At 41.7% G+C, this 24,200-nt stretch overlaps 3 protein-coding genes across 3 annotated transcripts; 1 reads left to right on the forward strand and 2 right to left on the reverse strand.

Moving 5' to 3' along the window:
* Nucleotides 1-1,246: 1,246 nt before the first annotated feature.
* On the reverse strand, nucleotides 1,247-10,001 carry LOC115812383 (dual specificity protein phosphatase 13-like). Its single transcript, XM_030774862.1, has 4 exons — nucleotides 9,847-10,001; nucleotides 9,287-9,507; nucleotides 8,704-8,909; nucleotides 1,247-1,435 (listed from the first exon to the last, which is right to left on the reverse strand). Exons 1-4 carry the CDS (start codon nucleotides 9,999-10,001, stop codon nucleotides 1,247-1,249), a joined length of 771 nt encoding a protein of 256 aa, XP_030630722.1.
* A 2,494-nt stretch (nucleotides 10,002-12,495) lies between these two features.
* Nucleotides 12,496-15,902, reverse strand: LOC115812384 (dual specificity protein phosphatase 26). The gene is made up of 6 exons (XM_030774863.1): nucleotides 15,787-15,902; nucleotides 15,423-15,640; nucleotides 14,891-15,075; nucleotides 13,955-14,094; nucleotides 13,354-13,571; nucleotides 12,496-12,707 (listed from the first exon to the last, which is right to left on the reverse strand). Exons 1-6 carry the CDS (start codon nucleotides 15,900-15,902, stop codon nucleotides 12,496-12,498), a joined length of 1,089 nt encoding a protein of 362 aa, XP_030630723.1.
* Nucleotides 15,903-16,333: 431 nt separating this feature from the next.
* LOC115811479 (sterile alpha motif domain containing 8) lies at nucleotides 16,334-23,652 on the forward strand. The gene is made up of 6 exons (XM_030773692.1): nucleotides 16,334-16,476; nucleotides 18,899-19,473; nucleotides 21,584-21,679; nucleotides 22,131-22,248; nucleotides 22,555-22,705; nucleotides 23,324-23,652. Exons 2-6 carry the CDS (start codon nucleotides 18,917-18,919, stop codon nucleotides 23,626-23,628), a joined length of 1,227 nt encoding a protein of 408 aa, XP_030629552.1. The 5' UTR covers nucleotides 16,334-16,476; nucleotides 18,899-18,916; the 3' UTR covers nucleotides 23,629-23,652.
* The last annotated feature ends 548 nt before the right edge of the window (nucleotides 23,653-24,200 follow it).

Genomic DNA, 24,200 nt, shown 5'->3' on the forward strand with positions numbered 1-24,200 from the left:
ATTTCCCCGCCTTTCGCCCTATGAGTGCTGGGATAGGCTCCAGCACCCCCGCGACCCTAATCAGGATAAGTGGCTTAGATAATGAGTGAGTGAGTGAGTGAGTGTATTAGCCAGTTATAATTCCCCTGGAATGAACACGCGTGTACGTGAGTGAGTGAGTTTGTTAATTAGTTAGTTTGTAGTGAGGCCCATGAGGTGGTTTGTTAAAAATAAGCAAATAAACAAAAAAACCTCTTTGAGCAAACAAGCATGATTTGTATTCTCCATTGAACCTGAAAATTATGAAACTATTGAAATTATTGAGCTATGGCTCAATGAATTTCTCTTGACTGAGTGACATGATCCTGCATAAATACAGACTTCTTTCATGCAAACACGGGATTTGAAACAAGGATAACCTAGTTAACTGTGAAAAAAGTCATGAAAAGCAGTGACCAAGAGAATCTAGAACTTGACAGCACTGCTCTCTACAGTGCAGCAATGTTTAAAATGTTCAGGGAAGTCAAGCATTGCAAGAGAAGTGGGACAGATATGCTCAGAATTGCATAAGATGCCGAGTGCAGGGGGGTATTCTAAAAAGCGGGTTTAGTGAAAACTTTGTTAACTCAGAGCAAGTAGTAACCCTCATAATAGAAGAGCTCTATGGTTTTGTTTTGCTAGGAGAATGAAGCCATAGGGCTCTTCTGTTAGGAGGTTCACTATTTTGAGTTTTCACTAAACACGCTTTTTAGAATACCCCCCAGGTCATGCATTGGAGGTGTGCAGCTTGTAACACAGCTCAGGGAGGAGACACATATTGAGGACTGTTCACCTGTTTAGCTTGACTGGAATGATGCAAATATCTCTGCATCCCTTTCTTTTGACTACTCGACTTCTTGCATCATCCTTTTTTCTGTTTATGCTTTTTGTTTGTGATGGAAGCAACTTGTGTTTAATAAGACACATCTTCAACTTTATGAAATATGAGTGCTCTCATAATGATGAGGGTCCCCCCCCCCCTTTTAGTTTACATCTCAGATTGCCATGTCCAACTGAGATATTAGAGCCCCTAGCTCACATGTAGCTGGCATCTCATGAAAACTCCTCTATAAACAGCAAAATAAGGTCCAAGTTTAAAAATTGTCTCAGCTGGAGGAATGGCTGTTAAGTTGTTCAGTCTGGAATAAGACACCCCCTCTCCAAAAGGGAACCATTTTTGCACCAGAACTGCAAATACATTAGTGCCTCTAAACCCAGGTTAATTGATTCACATCCTCTTTGAGCCCCGCAAAGGATGATTACGTCCAGTTTTGATCAGAGACTCACAGGCACCACTTAGAACTCCTCTATGTCCTATGCGTCCGGGGTCTTCTTCCACGTCCTCCACGTCGTCTGGGTCCTCTATGTCGTCTGCTTCTGGAGCGACAGCTGTAGTTTTCTGTGTCTTCACTGGATCCTGCAGAGGACTGTGAACTTCCAGACTCCATCATACTACTGCGATCTATCAAAAAGTTATTTCAAGATTGGGTGGTTAATATAAGGGTCACAGTTGACTTCAAAAACCATCCTAGATTGAGCCAATCCTCAGTCAAGATTTAGCACTCAACTCAGGTATTTAAAAATAAAATAGTAAATAAATAAATCCACTGTGGATGGCAAAATGCAAGAAATGCCACGCAAGACCAGACTCTACAGCTTGAGACAGGCCATATTAACATCTTAATTCCAATTAAATTTGCATGAAGAACCGGCAATGGTTCGCAATATTGTTAAAAGCCAAGAAACCAAGGGGTACAGCCTCCACATGGGTCAAGTTCAGGCACATAGAATACCTGCTAAAGACAAGTGTCTTTGCCTCAATTCAGCACCGAAGCTTGTATTTTCCTGAGAGTCAGTACTTGTTCCATTATAAGAAAAACAACCTCACTCCTAAGCCAGAAAAGTCAGATTACTTCCACCACATTAAGATACTGCTGCTTAACAGTGATTCATCACAACTTATAGCAGTAAACAGCAGACAGAGAGGGCTACGTTTAGTTGGGCGCCAGATGCCCGCTAGGAGCGTCACGAAGAGAGAGAGAAGAAGAAGAAGAAGGTAAAAAAAAAACTAAAGAAGAATAGTATAGTCTATTCGAGGCCTCTTTTACCACTATCAGACCGCATAGGCGTCTAGTAGGGCCTAGATTCACCTGCGGCCTGGCACAGCTAGCTGTAATCTCAGGGCATTCATACAATAAAGAATTCCCATCAATATTTCAAAACAACGTGAAAACAAAATAGGGACCATCCAACACCTATGTCCAGTGAGTAAATATATTTACAGCTGTTAAACATCCAGAGAAACAAATGTGTATTGTACAATAACCAACATAAAAAAAACCCCAAAACTCAATGGCAACACTCAACACAAAACGCCGAACGTCCAACACAGAACACAATACGTAATTTACAATTTTGGTCACAAATATTTACATATATACATAAGACCGACTGAGGGTTCATTTCTCATTGGGGATAATTGAGAGGAGGAACAACAACAAACAAACAAAAAAAACAACCAAACAAACAAAAAAATGTTCGTCTCTCCTAACTGGACTCTCCGTGATGAATGTAAGGTTGCCAACCATACGAACGGAGTTTAGCAGAACAACAGATAGAGAGTGTGAAACCGAGGATAGTCACCTGGGGAAAGTAGGGGGAAAGCCGGCAGGAAGAGTGAGGAGGCAGAGCAGCAATCCCATGTGGAGTCCAACCACTACGAGTCCATGATTGTAATCCGGTTTAGTATAAAGAACGAATTCCAAGCCGTACGAAAACGAAGCTGCGCGTACTGAATAGTCGACTATTAAAAGTAAACGGACAGTAAACGCCTCAGTGACTGGGAGGAAAAAAACGCGAGAATGCCGTTCCAAGTTTTCCCTCACCGTAGCAGGAATCACGCCCCTTCCTATATTCTACGGTGGCCCACTTCAGTCACGGCAAAAAGCCAATGACGTAACAGCAATCAAAGAAAAGAATAGAGAAAGTTTGGTGATGGAAAGTTCATGGTAATGGGAAAGTGACAGGAAAGGAAAAAATAGAAAGCAAGTTATTTAGCGGGAGATTTAGTGTTTTATAAAAATGATGAGCATGACACTGTGAAGGGTCCGTGTCGAATGCTACAAACTGCCTGACAGAGCCTTACCGTTTTCTTCTCTTTGTACTCTTGTCAGGGTTGATGCGCCATCAAGTTCTGCTGGTTTAAAAGCTTGTCCATCTTGGAAACCATAAACTGAGAGAAGAAGTCACTAATGGTTTAAAACAAAACCTACACTGCTATCATGAAAGGCCCAAACACAAAACACACATACCATGACAAAGCCAGACGCTAACCAGGACCAGCAACAGCAGTCTAATTACTTGAGCCATGTTGAAGAACAATTCAGAAAGGGATAACACACCCTGCCTCTACAAAGGTTTATATAGCGTCTTGATTTTGATGCTCAGAGAACATACCCGGCGTTGTGTAATCACTTTACAACGTGGGAGGGTCTAATTATGAGCTTGATCAATCAGCCTGGTCATAAACAAAGAAATCATGAAGGTGTGATCAAATGATGACAAGCACATTTTGTTCATTTAAGCTAAACACCTCTTAGGCTTTAGAAACAGTCATCACAGTTTAGAAATGGCCGTAAACTAATGCTTAACTGGGGAGGATAGCCACACCCGAAGCAGATAATTAGATTGGTTCCTCTAGGTGCAATTAAATAAAAAAATATAGAAACTATCGAACCATTCCTCACTAATAACTGCAGGATGCGATGAACTTGTGTGGCCTATATTTCCAGCTGAATCTGACTGCTACTGGGGTTTTATTCTTTAATTAAAAAGGTCCAACAGCCAAATGAAGAATATGCTGGTAGGAATATGCATAGGCTATGTAGCTGTCAGGTTTACAAAAAAAAAAGACGAACTAAAAAACCTCAATAATTGTAGTACAGTATAATTTTCTTTATGTTCAGTGCTTGACTAGCTCCTGTCTTAAGTTGTTTTAAAACTTTGTGCGCTGCGTAGGAATTGGAAATATTCCCTCAGAGTCACATATTTGCTTATAAGAAAAGCTCATAAATGCACAATGGCCACACTACTTTACACTGCGTGAAAAGAGGTGTATCCGGACTTGAATACTCTTGTATATTCCCGGATACTCCACAGACAATCGGCTGTATCCGGCAGTTTGCAGCTCTGTTACGCGGCATAGAATACTCCTGAATATGTAGCAGGTTTGGTGGTCTGCCTAGAGCCCTAAATTGCCATTGTGAATAATCCCTTGGGGGTGCTTGCAAGGGAACATTTGCACTTCACACCTTGGGCCACCAGGTATCCTGCAATTGGTCAAAAGTCTTACTTTGGATTGGTGGAGCAATGTCTTGCCCCTCCTCTAAAACCCTTCCCCATTGGTCCATTGTGTGTCCCCAGACATGATTTCATATGGTTTATATTATTATTATTATTATTATTATTATTATTATTATTGTCATTGGTGGTGTTGTTTTATGTTCATAGGTAGTCTGTCAAACAAAAATGAATTGCACAAATTTTATTACAAATCAAGAAAATACAGTATATTATAAATTATAAGGCATATAAATTGGCAATTTTATATATTTATATATATATATATCAATGTACAACATATAACAGAATAGAATACATTAGAACAGAATAGACTGTAATATCATAGTATATAATATAGATGCTTTTTGGGAGCATAAATGAAACTCTAAATGTTGAGCATTCCCAAGAACAACCCAGCTTCTGTGGTCTCCATTGTGAATCTATCCGCACCAGCTCATGCATGGTGATTCACAACATATTTTTGGTCTTTGTCCAGTCTATTCTGTAGCATCCCACACAGTGCAGACAACTCTGTGCTAGTCGGGAGGACCCACGCTGGCCTTCCATCCAAGATGGCATGCTCCTCCTCAGAAATTATATCTACTGATGCAATCCTCCATATGGCAACCTCTTCCTCAGTTTAAAGAACACTAGCTCTGGCCTTGTGCTGCTGCAAAACACGGTGAAAACAGAAATTATATCACTGAAAATAGCAAATGGAGAAAAAGTCTAAGAACTACTGGGGAAATGATGTTTTGACTTACTCTTCTCCTTTGCCTCGTTTGAGTGGCGATCCTGCCCCCCTCTAGATTCCCTTCTTGGTTCATCCCGTAACTCTTTGAATAGTCTCAATGGGTCTTACAGGATGCTACAGAGAGAAAAAAAAGTGGAGAAGAAAGGAAGATTGATTAAAAGTTTGTTTAGAATTCCAGGCACTGCTATGAAACAATCGCGATGATATAGTCTACCGACAAAACATGTTGTCTTACCTTGTCTGTGGATCATATCTGTGCGTGTTGTTTTCAGCATTATGCATTCTCCACACAGCTTCCTGCAGAAGCAAAATTAGTACAAGAGTTCAATTCAACCACATTAAGGGATAAAGCAGCTAAAGAAATGTGAACGTATCAGGATGTGCGGCAGTCAAAGACCACCCTCAATGCGGCAGTCTGATACGTTTTGATGCGAACGTATCAGAATGTGCGGCAGCCAAAGACAAAAGCCAGAAAGCTACAGAAATAAACTTACCGAAACAGAGTTATTTCCCGCTCGTCTTCTTTTTTTGGGCTCCTCTTGCCCCTCTTTGATGGGACTCCATCCTGTCCAAGCGCCGAATCACATTCTCAATGGACCTTTACTGCTGTTCAGACATCTTCTTAAAAATGCATTTAACGGGGACACCAGTTGTTTGTTTTCGTTCGGACTTGGCGGATATTCCCGGCGCACGACTAGCCTCTCCACTCCGCTGTCCGTTCGAAAACTCAAGTGTTCTTTTGCAAGTCATCTTCAAAACGCACACTATCAACAGAATACGGAGTGCAACTTCTGTAATCCTTCAGTAACTTGCTTCTCCTATGTACAGGTAACCCCTTCCCCAAAGCAAATTTCGCGCTGCAGTTGTTGCACACAATGCTATTGGTTACTGTCACTCTACGCCATGCCCGCACAGAACACTGATTGGAAAGGACTCAACCTTAGATTCTGAGTGGGTGGTTTGAAAACGGGGTGCGTCCTGGTACTGAGGAGAAACATTCCAAACAAACAAGCGAAGAACAACAACAACAACAACAACAACAAAAATTCCTGTGCCCTGTAAACTTTTTTTTTTTTAAAAAACTCCAGTACCCTTTGTCCCGTATCCTTCATACCGTTTGGTTTTTAACTGTCAGAAATAAAAAATAAATGGATCCATTCTTTTACCTGCCCGGCACATGAGACGCTTATGCAGTTGCGGCATAGTTTCTAATCTATTTAATAGCGCTACGTCAAAAGCAGTAAAAATGCAACATTGCCGAGTTTTTTTTTAAAAGCCTTGCTTTCACCCAGTGGCTGAGAGGAGAGCATTGAGGGCGGTCATCAAGAGGCTGTGGCGGCCGTCAATCAAACTGTGCAACTGTGGGGCCGACGAATTTCTTTGCTACGTCACAAAAACCAAACTTTGTAAAACTTTACAGATATGAAGGGAAACGCTGTCAGCCGACATCATGGTCAAAAAGAAAGGAGAAAGATCTTTTATCCCTTCTGACCATGCTGCTCATCCAATAGAGATTTTGGCTTGATATAAAGATTTGCATTGAAATTGTTTTATTTTATGTAATATTTTATTTTGAGCCTTATTTAGTCTTATAGTTGGATTTGGTCAGGGGTTTAACTTGACAGACTTGAGCTGTATGATGCCTGCCGTTTTGCTTAAGTACAATTGCCTTTGATGGGCCTATAATGGCCAATGCAGGTTGGATGTCTATCAATCTCATCCCTCTCATGCTCTCATCCCTTCCTGGGTTGGGCTTCGCGGGATCTGCACTCGCATGGTTCAAGTCCTATCTGTCCGACTGTTCTTACCAGGTCTCTTGGAGGGAATCGGTCTCCTCCCCCCGCCCTTCCCACACTGGAGTCCCACAAGATTCTGTACTTGTTCCACTCCTCTTCTCTCTACACCAGATCACTTGGTCAAGTTATCTCCGCCCACAGTCTCTCTTACCACTGTTACACTTATGACACACAGCTGTTCTTCTCCTTCCCCTCCTCCGACTCTCAGGTTCAGCCTCGTATTGCAGCCTGCTTAGCCGACATTACCTCCTGGATGTCCGCTAACCACCTCGAACTCAACCTGGAGAAAACTGAGCTTCTGTTTTTTCCCGCTAAGAACTCCCCAACGATCGACACTGCAATCACCATCGAGGGATCTGTGGAGTTCCCCACCAGAGCATCCAAAAACCTTGGCGTGACCCTTGATGACCAGCTGACCTACTCCTGTCACATCGTGGCAGTCACTCGATCCTGCAGATGCTCCCTCTACAACATCAGGAGAATCCGCCCCTTCCTCACGCAACAGGCGAACCAGCTCTTGGTCCAAGCACTTGTCATCTCCCGCCTGGACTACTGCAACGTATTACTGGCTGGCTTGCCGACCTGCGCCATCAGGCCGCTCCAGCTTGTTGAGAATGCCGCTGCACGCCTGGTATTCAACCTCCCAAAGCACTCTCATGTCACTCCGCTCCTTACTGCACTCCACTGGCTTCCGATAGCAGCCCGCATCCAGTTCAAGACGCTGGTGTTGGACTACCAGGCCACAAGAGGCTCCGCTCAATCATACCTTCAGTCCCTGATAACTCCTTATACCCCTTCTAGAACCCTCCGCTTTACTACCTCTGGTCAACTGATGGCCCCCTCACTTCGGGAACCCGGCAGCCGTTCTTCCTGACCACGCCTCTTCTCCGCCATTGCTCTGCGGTGGTGGAATAACCTCCCTCACTCAGTTAGGACTGCGGAATCTCTTGCCATCTTCCGCAGAAAACTGAAAACCCACCTCTTCAGAACACACCTGTCCCCCACTGCCTAACCTCCCTTACTTTATATATATATATATATATAAAAATACTAACCTTGTCTTGTGTTTGTGTTTGTCGTTCACTGTCAAAGAATTCCAGGAGCGTAATACGAAGGGTAAATTAATGCACAGCCTTATTGTGATCTCTGTTTATGAGGTAATAGGATCTGACGGATGCACTTATTGTAAGTCGCTTTGGCTAAAAGCTTCTGCTAAATACCAAATTGTAAATTAAAATTGTAATACAAGTGTATATAAGTGTTTCTTATTCAGTTAGACAGACATTATATCTAAGTTTTACGTTATGTCTCAAGTAAAAGGACAGTTGCCTAACCATCAAATATATAATTAATGAACCTCTCATTTAGTCTTTTCTTTAATGTAACTGTTTTATGTAACATGTAAGGGCTCTATTGAATTCTAATTCAGCTTACTCTACCATCCAAATCCCACTGTAATTTTTACCCAATGAAGATACGTTGATGTTCATCACAGAAATGAAAACAAACAGTATGAACGAGAAATATTAGTGCAAAATCCTCTCCTTGTACTTTCTTTTCTGAATAATCTTTAATTGTATTTTATTTCTGTTTATAGATTAGATACAGCAGATAAACATAACAATATAGCTGACAGCAGTGGTTTTGTATGCCACATTTCAAGTGAAAATGGCAGCCATACCTCCTCTCAATTTCATCCTCTCCAGTTAAATTTGACAAATTAAGTCAATAAATAAACAAACACAAAAAGCTTGCAAATCTATCTAGGTTGTATGCTGTGTCTTACAGCCTTACAGCAGTGCCCACTCTGCCTTGGCAGTGGAGTTGTTGGTCAAGTTGGCGAAGCTGCTCCAGGAAGCCAGGGTTGGGGCAGATGTTCCTGCTCTGTGCTACAGCTTTGATGGCCTCCGGCAGAGTCATGTCTTCATGGATCATCAGGTAGGCCAGCACTAAGGTGGAAGAGCGGCTCAGGCCCATAGCACAGTGCACAAACACTTTCCCTGTAAGAACACAGGTGCAGCAACATTCACACACCATCAAACATTTTCCCTTAATACAGTTAAACAAGATACCTGGACTCAATGGATTAATGGATTAATGTTCATAAGAGAAATGGAAGTCAATAATTTAACAGATTAAAAAAAAAAAAGAAAAAAAAACATTTCTGGCAACTGAGGACTTTGACTGAAACAACAGTAAGATTTTCAAATGCCTTTTGACACATGTAAACCTTCTCACTATTCTTTTGAAACATCACAGTCTTGAAACAATAGTTCATAGTTAAAGTCTTCTGATATGACACTACTACTGCTGTATTTTATGCATTGGAAGAAAAAAAAAAACACATTCAGTGCAAGTGTGAAGATGAGTACCTCACCTCCAGGTGTGCTCATAGCACTCTTAATGAACTTAGCAGCAGAATAGAAGAATGGGCTCATGTCAAAGGATGACATGTCGAATGCCTCCACCCCATGGTAGATGATATTGGTGTCCCTGTAATAACTTGGCCCCGTGTTCACATTAAACTTCCCGTGAGCCGCGTTGAGGACGTGGGTGATATTCAGGGCCTGAAGAGTCCTCTTATCTTTGGCTGCGTACCTGAGGCAAAGTCAGTTTCACATTATAAAACAAAATTTGACTCAGAAAACAAATTTTTAATATTATGCATTATGCAATTTAATACATTGGTTTCACTTTGTAATGGCTTGATTTGATGTTTAGTATCATGTTTGGCTCAAAAACTCAAACATACCATTCTGGATATTTAAAGACCGTAATCTGATATTATGACCACTCTTCATTACCATTAAAGGTGATTGGGCAGTAAAATAGGTTTTTGTGGGAAATCTGAAGAAAATACACTTGTTTGTTTGCAATAGATAAAGGAGTGTGAATGTGTCTTGTGACACCCAGGGAGCTGGTGACTGTTTTTCTTACATGTCTCCTATGTATATGCCTGGTCTGACCTCATCGAGATGGCCACTTGGCCCAGATCGCACCCATAGCAGTCTCTGGAGCTCTGAAGCTGGCGGCGTCTCGTACCTGCCCTCCTCCATGTCAGCACAGCTCAGACAGCTTCTTCCTCTAGGCATTACTCCCCTGCCTCCTCTCTGTTGTTCCCCTGCAGCAACAGAGTAATATGATGAGTTCTAGAGCATTCTAAGGTCTGGTCTACTGTATCTACCGCTGTCCTGTTATCCTGCAATCATTTGAATGAAATCAGACCTACTTACATTGTGAGCTCTGTGGTTGAACTGGCTCTAGGATGAAGCAGGTTGTGGACAAAGAAACCAACTAAATTGTAATACAACTCACAAACCAACTAACTATGTCGCTATAGTAACCAAGAAAACACTCCTTCTTGAAGGGTCCTTGTCTACGTAACTAAGAAAGGCACACAATAACTGTGTGTGTAGAACGTACAGCAAAATACAGATTATGGTGAATTATGTCCATAGTATTCGCTATACCAGATACTTTTTGAACAACGCTGTTTTGTAGATCATGTGGATGTATTTTGGCTTATCTCTCCTCACAGGTCTGTTTCATATACTTGTGTCCCACTTACCTCAAACGTCTGAGCTATATGCCAGCATTCAAGGGCTCTCCCCATATAGCATGCACACACACACATACACACACACACACAGACAATGTTCAGGTTCCATTTTTCAGCTAACATTCCCAGTCTAAGCCCTGCTGTCCTCTAGGTGTAACAGTGGGGGCCTTGAGGCAGATGTCCCCTGAGCCAGTGTACAGCTTTTATTCTGGGCAGACAATCGTCTCCCTAAAGCTCCATCATCTCTTCTGTCCCAGTTTTGTATGGCTGAGGCTGCTCTGAGTGTGTGTGTGTGTGTGTGTGTGTGTGTGTAAAAGAGAGAGCAGGAGAGAGAGAGAGTCTTTGTCTCTGTGTCCCCACAAAAAGCTTGATGCGCTATTCACAGTGACATTTTTTATCACCTCTGGCCTCAGCTGGATTATACTGAAATACTGTCATAACTTTTGTATGGTTCATTTATTTGAAAAAATATCTACAGTATATATATATATATATATATGTATATATGAGCAAGAAAAAATGCCTCTTCACTGAGTTAAATCACAAAGAGAGCAGAATGCCTCAACAGACTAGATGTTGATATTACTGAAATTCAATCTACTCCGCACTCAGTTGCCATCAGTTTTCTGGAACCATCCACATTACTGTCTTCACAGTATTCATGCTTCAGAGAGGATCAGCAGATACCCACACACATAAACCACCCGAGTAACGTTAGATTCTATCAGTGTCAACTCAAAGACCAAACATTCACTTGCCTTAATATTCTGCAGGTCAAGATGTGTCAGTGTTTGGAGCTTCCTGAGTTCATATTGACAGAGGAATTCTCCACAGCACAGCCCTGCCGTGACTCTGCCCTACGACTTCATCTCTATTTTAACCGTCTGAATCATTACCTCAGACTGCACTGCAAACATTTCCTCTCAGCCACTGACACAGAGAGAGAAAACGACGCAAAGACAAAACTGTTTCAGAGCTTCTTCATTTCCCATCATAATTTCTTAACCCACATATGTTTTATTGGTATTTTGCATGAATGATGAATTCTGTCTGTCTTTCCAGGTCCAGTTCCCTGGTCTGACAAAATCCTTTTCAGCGTCTTAAATTAGGTGACCTCATTCCTGACAAGCCAATTTAAAAATAACACTCATCTCTTTACATACTATCTGCTATATCAGAAAGTCCAACTCCCTTCACCTCTGAGTGATAGAAAACCTGACAGGAATTATAATGATACACGTTAAATATAAACGTGAGGACAACGAGTGGGTTTTGTTTACTTTGTGTTTTATTGACCGCGTTCATGTTGCTGAAATATTTTACACTTTTTAAAATGTCTTATGAAACTAATATTTCTCTGATTTTGGACAGCAGGGTTGTCAAGTCAATTTTACAATCCACCTGCTTTTCAATATGTTCATCTTTTGATGATCAACCATTTTTGTCTTGCTTTTTTTTTCAGAATAGAATTTGGTCCATACTTCAGCTCTGTGCGTGGTAATACGTTGTTAAAGGTAGGCAGAACAAGGCAAACAAAACAGTCAATAAGAAATAGAGTTTGTGTATGTGTATTTGTCCCCTGAAGTTGCAGTGTGTGTGTGTGTGTTTGTCCCCTGAGTTTAAGAGTGTGTTTAAAATGACTCATCTCAGCTTAACCATTGTCTGTGCACCTCAGTGAAGTGATCTGACAGAATACTGAGGAATCAGTCCAGAGTTATGAAATTATAACTATTTGAACTGACACTTAGATTTTATATCATTACTTTACCATAGAGGTTTTAGCTTGTCACTTTAAAAAATTATTAACATTGATGAATATATCAGATCAAGCAGTACTGTACACTGATACAACTGTTTGTGTTGCAGCTGTGTGCACTAAAAACATGTACTATGGTGAAACCGGTTATGCTCTCTCCTGGATATCATGTAGAGTAATCAGCTGTCACTGATACCCAGAACCCACAGCCAACAAGTGAAACAAATTTGTTTTGTCGTTGATGCAGCCAGATATGGACTGACACTGGGGTTTAGAGAAGCGTGCAGGTTTTGGGTTTGCTCTTTAGCTGAAGATCCAGGTCTAGAAGCAGCGCTAAGAAATTCCTGTTTGGGTAAATGGCCCTTTTCTGAATGACCTTCTGAATGGCGCTGCGCAGCGGCATGTGGTGGTACAGCATCAAATACGCCAACACCAGCGTGGATGAACGACTCATACCCATGATGCAGTGCACCAGAATCTTTCCTGAAGAGAAGAGAACCAACGTCTTATTAATAACCCAAATGACTGGCCACTTCATAGAGTGGCCTCTCATCCCCTCCCCTCTGTTCCCAACTAAAAATAGGCACCGCAATTTATTGCCTTTATTCATTTAAGGTCCTTTAGCAGGTCTGCACTGTCATCGTAATCCCTCTCTGCTTTCTCAGCTTTCCAGGGAAAACCACCCATAAGAAGCTACCAGACCACTATGAAGTACACTTCTTACAGGTATGTCACTTTTCATGGTTTATGCTAATTCCTCTGAAGAAAGACTGACAGGAAGACAGACAACTCATGCTAGTTGTCTAAGTCTAAGTGAGATGGGAGGATTTCGATAGAAAATCCAAAGTGTTCCTTTAGAGGATGTCAGTGTTGGTATGAGCTTACCAAATTTGATGATGGTCACTTTACCATGAAGTCCAGCTGTTAAGACCACGCTTTCCTTTAGAGTGCCAGATACTGTTACCTCACGTTTCGTTGTTTTTCCATTATTCAAATTTTTTTTTTTCTATTATTGTTCCTCTGGATTGTTTCATTTTGAAGTTTATGTCATGAGTATCACAAACAAAGCACACTGTGTTTTAGAGATATTGTGTTTATTCTGTATGCTGGATCAGTAACAGATTCTTACCATCTGGTGTTTTCAGCGCTTTGTGAATGAAATCAGCGGCTGGTCTGAAGTATATATCCAAATCAAAGTGAGTGGAGTCATCTGCTGGAATACCAAAATACACAAACTTGGTGCCATAAAAGCTTTGGTCCCCTATGCTTCCGCGCTTAGAGTGTGCTGCATTTAATATATGAGTTATACCTAACCTCTGTAAGGCAGTCCTGTTTTGGGCTATTGCCCTGGCGAAACAAAGAGAAACATATTCAGATCCTGCGAATGTAGTGTAGAGTACTGCTCAGACTACTGAAAACATTCATCTCTAAAAGAAGACACAGACTGATCCTGTAAAGACTACTGTACAGTACAACACAGGTTGAATTATGCATATATTGTATTTTAAAAGTGAATGAATAATTGTTATACACGTATCTTGTGAACAGATAATTATTATACACCAATCTGAATCCTAGTTAAAATGACAAATTAAAAGCAAGAATTGTTTGAAATTTAAATGTTTGTCTACAATAATATTTTAAATAGACAAACAGTATAAAATAGTAACATGAAATGTTACAATATGTAACATTACCAAACAGAGATGTGGGAAAAAATCTATACTCACACATTTCCAATGTAAATGTTGGGCCAAACTTCATCTATTTGGTGCAAATCTAACTTACAAGAGTCCAAAACTTTTTCCAGGTCTTTGACAGAAAGGTATTCCTTTTTACTAAACTTAGCAGCAGCCATTCTCTCCAGTCTCTCAAAACCAGCTCTGCCTCAGTGTTTGTTGTGTTACAATGGTTCCGGCTCGTTCAGTCCAGTACGATCCGACTTAACAGGTGTTTTCTTTCTTACTGTCGTTGGGCACCCACCCAGATGAGTGACCGTGTGCATACCCCCTTTCATTGAGTGTGCAAGACGAGAGAGTGAAGCCCCCCCCCCCTCATCTTTTGCCCTTCACTACACCAAAGAGAGATTACTTAAATAAGCAGCTGAGTGGGGGGGCCCTAGTGCTGATGTAAAGGTATAACTATATAATGAGAACTATTTGATGATATATCCAGTGGACGTGAATGAGTTGTTTGCTGTGTTAGCTATTAAATAACATACAGGGACTCAATGTCAACTGGTAGTATTCATCAAATAAGGCTGCCTTCTCAATGCAGTTTGGCTCCTGATAACATTTGTTCCTCAGTATGTATCAAAAGCTAGCAAAATGCTCGTGGATCATATTACGCACTCAGAAGTACTACAACAGTCTGTTTTACCAAAAGAAAGAAAATAATCAAGTAAGAGAAGAGAAACTTGGCCAGCACCTTGATCCTGAATATTTGTCCTTAAGTTGAAAGTCATGTATTTTTAGGATTTACAAGGCTTAGGTGGCTGTATTACATTACAGAAGGGCTATGTGGAATGTCGCACTAGACTGGATCAGGTCACCATGTCTGAGAAAACTGCATTCCAGTTCATGTCACCTCTTTCTCCAGTCCTGCATTTCGTTATCCCCATAAAACTTGGACACCCCTCCCCCCTCCAATCTGATGTGTTAATTTGCTTGATGTAATCTCATGTCCAGAGCTCGCAGTTGTTTCAGAAAACCTCTGTTAGGAAAGATCCACCTGTTTTCTTTGACTTTTTTGATGGCTTCCAGTAAAGGGAAATTATGATAGATCATTAAGTATGCTAGCACAAGCGTGGCTGACCTGCTCACCCCAACAGCACAGTGAACAAGAATCCTACCTGGAAGCAAAGTAGGAGAAAGGCATCTAAGAATGACATAAAAAGTCACATCGCATAATCACCATCTTTTGTTACCATACTGAGTCAGTTTGTTGTAAACTAAAACAGATTAGGATATTTTATAATTATATTGGCTGGATACAGAACACTGAGATAATACAAAATTATAAATATTTTATAATTAGGTTAACTGAATATGATAAAATAAATAGGAACGGACATAGTACAGTAACACTGTTTACCTCAACTTCCATCAGCTTGTTGACCAACAAATGAGAGCAAAATGAGAGGGTGAGTTACTTTGATTTGAAAGTGCATGTACAGGGCAGTCTAGTCAGTAAGTTTACCTGCGGGAGAGGTGAGTGCGTTGTGTATGAATTCAGCAGAGGGACATAAATAGGGCGAGAGATCAAAAGCTGGTGAATCTTCCGCAGGGACTCCGTGGTAGTCGATGCAAGACCCATAAAACTCATGACTACCCTGGCAGTGCATCCTCCCGTGGGCAGCGTTCAGAACGTGCGTGATGCCCAGCTTCCATAAACCGTAACGGTCATTGGCTATCGACCTAACGTTCACACAACATATTCGAGAAACCAAAAATCATGAGACGTTTGGCAGCTTTAAAATGTGCATATTCTATTAATATTTAAGTGGGCCTTATTTAACTTAATACTTCTTACAAGTAGGACAACCACATATAACTGGACTTACATGTTCCCAAGAAACAAATTGGGCCACACCTCATCCACATGATTCCCTGACTTTTTCCCACCCCATAAAACTCGCTCCAGTTCTTTCACTGACGGTGGTTCCGGGACTTGATCCATCAGAAACTAATGTTAAAATCCTTCTCAGTCAATATTGCTCTCTTCTCTTCTCTCAAACCGCACGTTGTGTATTGCCAGGGCGCCGTGATAGTATAGTGACAGGACCAGGTGCGAGAAACTAATCTAAAATTAAATTTGGATGTAACCACATGTGCGCCTCTATATTCTGTGTTAACCGATACGTCAGAAAAATAACCGATCTTCCTAAGCAGCGTTTTAGCCAGCGGGTAAAGGAGTAAATGAGCAAGACATTCTTTAAAGAAATACTGTGATAATGGTTTTCTGTTGTGCGTAACCGCATTTTACCAGCTGATGGCACTGTTTGAGTTGCTGAGGCATAGCACGGCAGCCGCCCCTCTGACGCACCTTCTCATCTCCGCCCCGCTGTTTACAACCGCACTCACACTGTCAAGCCGAATGTGTGCGACTAGATGTGAGGCGGCAAAGTCAGGGAGCAATGATTTACACCAAATGTCCACACATAGAGAACCTCTGGACAGATTCTACTGGCTCAAGCAAAAAAACGAGCTGGCTGAAGGGTAGAGGCTTAAATCGTTTCGAATGAGACTGGCTGGTGAGTTCTTCTCTGTCAAAAATTTGCCTGCATGGTAGGTGCAGCGTTCTATTGTTAACTGGCTAATATTAACGGACCAGGTTAGATCAAAGACCATATGAATTATACTAATGTAGAAGCGTTAGCTAATGTTTTCTAACATGTTTGTCGCTGAGTAGGATAAAGATGTGCCGTTTTAATGCCGCAATTGACTAATCGTCCTTGTATCCTTCGCTGTAGGGTTGAATGTGAGCTAACTATGCAACATAGCTACCTAGAGTAGCCAACCCAGGTTGACGTTGAGGAGCCGTAGAATCTGTTAGCTTGCCGCTAGAGTAGTTAATGTTACACTGTTTTGAGTTTTGTTTGCAGCATTGTCAGTTATGTTTTAGAGCTCCTAAATGTCGATTTTGTCTAGCGTCACGTTTATTGTCAGTTTCGGTATTTGGGATTACTGTTTAGTAATTTAGCTTAGCTGTAACAGTGTAGCTAACTCAGTACTCCACGTCGACAGAGTTACGTTGTATCATTTCAGTATAGCACTGGGCTTACCCCTCTTATTCAGGTCAGTTGGTAATTTACTTAGGATATCTTCGTGATACAGACACTTTACTCAGCATGTTACTAAAAATAGCAACAAATTTATATTGCGGGCATGCTCACTGTCTATACTGGCTTTTGTGTGTGTTTGACAACCCTTGACTTGTGTAGGTAACCGAGATACGGCTTAGCGTATGTGCAGTTCATTGCAGCCAGTGTTTAAAGTGGCACCCATATTGACTGTCGATTCAGCAGTTTAAGCACAGCTGCCCCAAACCTAAACTAATTTATAGGTTTTCTCTCGGTTGGTATTCTCTTGATTAGGAAGTACAAGTGACATCAGTGATTGTCGTCGTGTTTTATACCATCCAGCAAACAGCCTTACTGTTGTACATAAAGCCGTTATAATGTTGTAAGGGAAATTTGGTTTGGTTTTTCGCTCCAGTTCAGAGTCATAACTGATGAGATCAGCTTTGCCGTTGGAACCTGTCACTGCATCAGTGGGAGACTTTAGTTCCAGTGGGCTGCAGAACTGCTTGCTTAGCTTTTATAAATGAAAGTTTCTTTGTGTATTCGACCATCTGTGGCTTCTTTTTTTCCTTTTCTGTTTCGCGGTGTTTTCCAAGCTGTTGGTTGTGTGTGCTATCTCGTGCTTGCTATTCATAATAAGCAAATGACGAATGTCAGCCAATACAACTAGTTCTGACGTGCTCTCTTGTGACTCCTCCGCGTGAGTCTCAGTAGGAAACACAGAGGAAATGTCTTTCAATGACCACAAACACAGAGGAGACAGGGCCGCTTGCCAGTAACTGCTGTGCACTGCCCAGTAGGTTTCAAGTCCTTCTTCCAGGATTAGAGGAAAGGTTACATTCGTTGACAACAAGGAAAAAACAAAAAAGGCCTGGCCAAGGCTGTCTTACAGTTGCGCAAGGTACTGACTGAGGGGCCAGGCTTTTTTGTTTTTAATAAATTAGTAATGCTGGGAAAATGACTTATGTCAATGTTCTGTCATAGTAAACAAGCTCCTTCACAATATCTTCATTTAGGGTGTGTCCATCCTTTTACAAATAGGGCCCTTATTCTAGAGAATTAACATGGGAAGGGCTGTTTGTTGAGCAACCACTGTCACTGTTAATAAGCTTGTTTTACCAGGAGCTTTTGCTTAAGATTAGGAAATTGCATAGAAGCGTTCAGAGTCTCCCTTTGAAGAGTAGGCAGTTGTTTCAGCTTCTCACCTTTTTTTTTTTTTGCTTTGTTAGTTAAAAGCAGTAGCCACACTGTTTCAGCCAGCAACAAAAGGGAACTTCTGTTTTGCCTGGTAGGTAAAAGAGGATTCGCTAGAGCGTATGAAGGGGAACTGTAACTGTCGAAATGTTCTCTCTCTAACTCTCTCTCTGTGGAAAGAAACAGCTATAAGTTCAGTGCGCTCACATGAACAGTTATTCTGCCTTTTTCTCACGGGTTTTATATGAGCCTCACCTAGCTTATTGTTTGTTAGTCTAATTACTAGTGTTTATTATTTATGCCTTCTTCTTGTCTTGTTTTGAGTAAGCAGTCAGTGTGAACTCTCTGACCAGACTAAGCCTCAGTGAATTACTTGGTTAATATCCAAAGAGTTTCCTCCTTATAATGTCAAGCATCTGAATAATGTTTAAATCCAGCTTGTGGGGTTAATATTACAGAACGCTGTGCACTGTGTGCCGAGCCTGCCAGGGAATCATTCTCTTTTTTTGGGGGGGGGGGGGAGTTTGGATAATGTGAGACAGCAGTAATGCACTCTTTCTCTGATCTCTTCTTCTGCTCTCTTGCCCTCTCTCTCTCCCCCTCTCTAATTAAACGAATAATGTGTTTGTTTGTTTTTTTTTTACCTTTTTCTTTTTTACTGTGTTGTCTTTTTTTCCAGTTGAACTGAGAGGCTGAAATGGCCGGGTCCCAGCCGAACGTTCGACACTGGACCACCAAGCATGTGGCCAGGTGGTTGAGGGATGAGGGGTTCTGTGACTACGTCGACCTGCTATGCAACAAACACCGTCTGGATGGCACGAGCTTGCTGGCCCTGAGCGAGTACGACCTGCGCTCTCCGCCACTAGAAATCAAGGTCCTAGGGGACATCAAGAGGCTCATGCTATCAGTCCGTAAGCTCCAGAAACAGAATGCAGACGTTCTTGAGGAACTGGGGCTCTCGTTCGATGGACACTCGCCCCAGGGCAGCGGTGGGGATTGGCTGTGTAACGGGGACTCTCCGCGGGACTGTGATGATGTCGACATCGGTCTGGGCAGCGAGCAGTACCACCACCACACCAACGGCAAGTACAAGCATCATACCAGGCGACTGGACCCAGAGTACTGGAAGACAGTGCTGAGCTGCATCTACGTGGTGTTTGTGTTCGGTTTTACTTCCTTTGTCATGGTTATAGTGCACGAACGGGTGCCTGATATGAGAACCTACCCGCCCTTGCCTGACATTTTCCTCGACAGGTGAGTGCTGGTAACTAAAGTTTCAGTCTTAGCTGGTTCAAAGTACAGTTTTGTCAACAGGAAGTGCTCACCTTGCAGTATGTTTAATTATTTAAATGCTACCCTACTGATTGTGGATGAACCATTGCTATAGAAATAAACAGTATCGGTCAGATTCTAGGTTCTTTACTCAAAGACCATGTAATACTTGAATCAGACTAACGTTATTCTCTGTCTATACACACACACACACACACACACACATCATGGACATGAATGTCATGGCAATATTGGGCTTTCAGTGATTCCTTTGAACTGTTCTTTTTCTGGGGCAGAATGATTGTACAAACATCTTTAATAGAAAAAAAAACCCCCACAAGAATATGGGGCACAAGTTTAATTTATTTTGGGTTTTCTGAAATCAGCACAGGGGTCAAAAATATACATACAGCACACCTAGTATTTGGTTACATGTCCCTTAGCAAGTTTCACCTTGACCAGATGCTTTTGGTAGCCATCAACAAGCTTCTGGCATAACTCTGACTGGATATTTGACCACTCGACAGAATTGGTAGAGTTTAATTAAATTTGTTGGTTTCCTGGCATGGACCCGACTTTAAAGCACAGTCCACATATTATCAATGAGGTTGAGGAAGGCCATTCCAAAAGCTTAATGTTAGCCTGCTTTATCCATTCCACAACCAGCTTTGATGTGTGTTTGGGGTCATTGTCCTGTTGGAACATCCAATTGTGTCCAAGTTTCAACTGTCTAGCTGATGGCTTGAGGTTATGATGAAGAATTCTGAGGTAATCTTCCTTCATTATTCCATCCGCTTTGTGCAATGTGCCAGTTCCACTGGCAGCAAAACAGCCCCAGAGAATGATGCTACCACCACCATGCTTAACAGTTGGTACAGTGTTCTTATGGTTGAATGCCTCACTTTTACTCCTCCAAACATACCTCTGGTCATTATGGCCAAACAACTCAATCTTTGTCTCATCTGACCATAAAACTTTCCTCCAGAAGGCTTTTTCTTTGTCCATTTTGTCAGCTACAAACTTTAGTCGAGCTTGAAGGTGTCAATTTTGGAGCAAGGACTTCTTTCTTGGACGACAGCCTCTCAGTCCATAACGATGTAGAACTCGTTTGAGTGTAGACAGTGACACTGGTGTTCCAGCAGCTTCCAGTTCATGGCAGGCCTGTGCCTTGGGGGTTCTTGGGTTGCTCCTGACCATCCGAACCAATTTTCTCTCAGCTGAGGGTGACAGTTTGGGTCTTCTTCCAGACCTTGGTAAAGTGGCTACACCTCCCAACAACTTATACTTATGTACAATTGTTTGAACTGATGATCTTGGAATTTGCAGTTATTTAGAAATGGCTCCAAGAGCCATTCCTGACTTGTGTAAATCTACGATCCTCTGTCTCATATCTGCACTGAGCTCCTTGGACTTTCCTATTTTACTGTGTTGGTCAATCCAGTGAGTATGGTCAAACAAACCCTTTTTATGTTAGCACAGAGAAGCTACCAGCTGTAGTCAATCATTATCACTAACGAGAAGTTAAGAGGCCTTGGCCTTGGCAAGTTAATAGATATTTCGGAACTTTCAGCACCATTATATTAATAATCTAACTGGATGTATGTATATTTTTGACCCTGTATGTATAATTTTGACCCTGTGTTGATTTCAGAAAACCCCAAATTAAAACTTGTGCACCATATTCTTGTTTTTTTTCCCATTAAACATGTATGTTGTACAATCATTCTGCCCCAGAAAAAGAACAGTTCAAAGGAATCATTGAAAGCCCAATATTGCTATGACATTCATGTCCATGATGAGTGTATGTAAACTTCAGACTGCAACTGTATATATATACTGTATATATACACAGGCCATACAAGACATACAGTAAAGGCTGATTGAGAAAAACTATAGGGACTGAAATGACTGATTTACACGTTAGAGGTGCTCTATCTTGTATCTGAGCTTTGGTTAAGATTAATTACTGTTAGTGGTCTAGTGTGGGACTGACACTATTAACAGAATCATAGTGAAAAGCAAAATAAAAAAAAGCACAAATATTCAGCATCTGTTTATAAGAGGATTAAACCTCTTTCTCTGCTCTCTTCAGCGTTCCCAGAATCCCCTGGGCTTTTGCCATGGCTGAGGCGTGTGGCGTGGTCCTGTGTGCGGTTTGGCTTCTCGTTCTCCTGCTGCACAGACACAGGTAGAGCTCTCAACCCCTCCTCATCTCTGGACCTGAGAACTGTTACATTCAAATGTTAGGATTAGCATGCTCCGTGGCCTTTTCTTTTGCATATTTGTGTGTCTTGAAAACATGTACAGGTGAATGTTTCACTTATGTACATGAATCCCAGTCTTTCCTCGTACCCAGGGCTGGAGATAAATGTCTTATTTGCATTTACAGTGTAACCTATGTAGAGCAGCTAACCTTCACAAAGAGCATTCTCATTCTTATTCTCTTAACATTCATGTAAATTATGTATGAATGGCACTCATAATACTGTTTTACCAAAGGTTTCAGACAACACAAATAAAGATGAAACCATTTCCCCATAACAAATAATACTTATGCTTCTTCATCTGGTCTGGAGAGTACAGTGATCCAGTCACTTGGGTTTTGTTTATGTGTTTGTTTGCTGTGTGTCTGTCTCCAGGTCCATTCTGCTGCGGCGCCTGTGCAGTCTCATGGGAACGGTCTTCATGTTGCGCTGTGTCACCATGTTTGTCACTTCTCTCTCAGTGCCAGGACAACATCTGCAGTGCTCTGGAAAAGTGAGTCTGTCTTCATAAAAACCGCTGTAATTAGTCTCTAACAGATCCGCGTTGTTTATGTCTGTCAAAGCAGTCACAAAAACAGTCACTGGTGAGTGACAAAGACCAATTGCAAGGCATGTTATTCAAGAGGAAACCTTCAATAAAAGCTTGAAGCACCAATAAATGAGGATCTGTGATATTTGATGTAATTAAGTAACAAGTCAAAATAACCTAGATGCAACCTTAATACTGAGTATGATATTTTTTTCTCCTACCACACTGTTTGTGTGTGTATGTGTGTGTGCGTGCGTGCGTGTGTGGTAGATATATGGTGATATGTGGGCCAAACTGCGGCGTGCTGTTGCTATCTGGAGTGGGTTTGGTATGACCCTCACTGGCGTGCAGACCTGTGGAGACTACATGTTTAGCGGCCACACTGTTGTCCTCACCATGCTCAACTTCTTCGTAACTGAATGTGAGTAAACTTAAATAGAATTGCCTCTTTAAACTGTGTTTGAATATCCAAAGGAAAGTCCTGTTAAATCATCACTGGACATCAGTGGTTTCCTTATTGTTGTGTGAAATTTTGTGTTTTGCTGCCTCAAGATGGAGATGTCTTTGACTACACACATGATTTTTTTTTATGCTAAGAAAGTCATAACACATGATGTTTATATAAATAATAAATACATGCAATTTGGTTTCATGAACATGAACTGCAAATTGCACCAATTAAAGCTGGGTGTTCTCTGCATTGTTTTATAAACATGACTAATATTTTGTGTGTGTAAGGCACACCCTCCTCTGCATTACTTATAGTTTAAAGGGCAGGAGTGGTTTCTGTTTGTGGTTAGTATAGTTATGCTCTGCAGGTGTTGACTGCAGGTTAAAGATCAGTAATGTGCCTGATGAAGTCGCAAAGGCTGTTTCTTAGGACTATATTGGTAAATAGCTATGTAGGTCAGTAGTAATATGGTAAATAGCTATTTAGGTTAAAAATGATAATAATAATAATAATAATAGTGTGTGTTTGTTATGCAACACACAGAGAAGAAATTCCCTCAAACTTACACCAGTTTGCTTTCACCTCCAGATACTCCGAGGAGTTGGAATTTTATACACACCCTTTCCTGGGTTCTCAACTTATTCGGCATTTTCTTCATCCTGGCTGCCCATGAACACTACTCCATCGACGTCTTTATCGCATTTTACATCACCACCAGACTTTTCCTATACTACCACACCCTGGCCAACACTCGCGCCTACCAGCACAGCCGGAGAGCACGCATCTGGTTCCCAATGTTTTCCTTCTTCGAGTGTAACGTGAACGGGCCCGTGCCTAACGAGTACGGCTGGCCCTTTTCCAGACCTACCGTGCTGAGGAGGTTAATCGGCTGATGCGTGGCCGGAGCATGGGCAGGACTATCCGGGGAAAGGGCGGGGGGGGGGGGGGGGGCGGTGGTATCTCTCCCTGGAACATGGGCAGTAATGGTGGGCTGGCTTTGTCGGATGGGATGATTGACATCTGCTGTTTTGATATGGGGGAAAATGCTGGGATAGACTTCAGCAATCTTAGAAATGCCATGGTGTGATGAGGTGGGGCAAGCCCACCTCAGTGCCACACCTTTTCCTGCTGTGTAACGCCTCCCCCCCAAAAACCCCTGTACCTCATCCCCCACTCTTTTGCCAGCCAAGCAACTAAAAGGGATTTACATGGCATTGATCACCCCCTGCAAGTTAAGAACTCCATTCATTTTCAGTGTAAACAATGTCCCAGGACCTTTGGTGAAGGAATGAATGCGGTAGAAAAGAATATTTCCATTTTTTGGAGGGGAGGCATGATGCTATGTTAAAAGACACTAAATTTGAAAAGGCTTTTTTTCATGAAAGTGAAAGGTGCGTTTAAACCTAGATATTTTGCATGATAGACTTCAAACAGCTGTGTTGATTTTCAGTAGGTTTCTTAGGAT

The sequence above is a fragment of the Chanos chanos genome, chromosome 5 (assembly GCF_902362185.1).
Source record: "Chanos chanos chromosome 5, fChaCha1.1, whole genome shotgun sequence".
Taxonomy (NCBI): domain Eukaryota; kingdom Metazoa; phylum Chordata; class Actinopteri; order Gonorynchiformes; family Chanidae; genus Chanos; species Chanos chanos.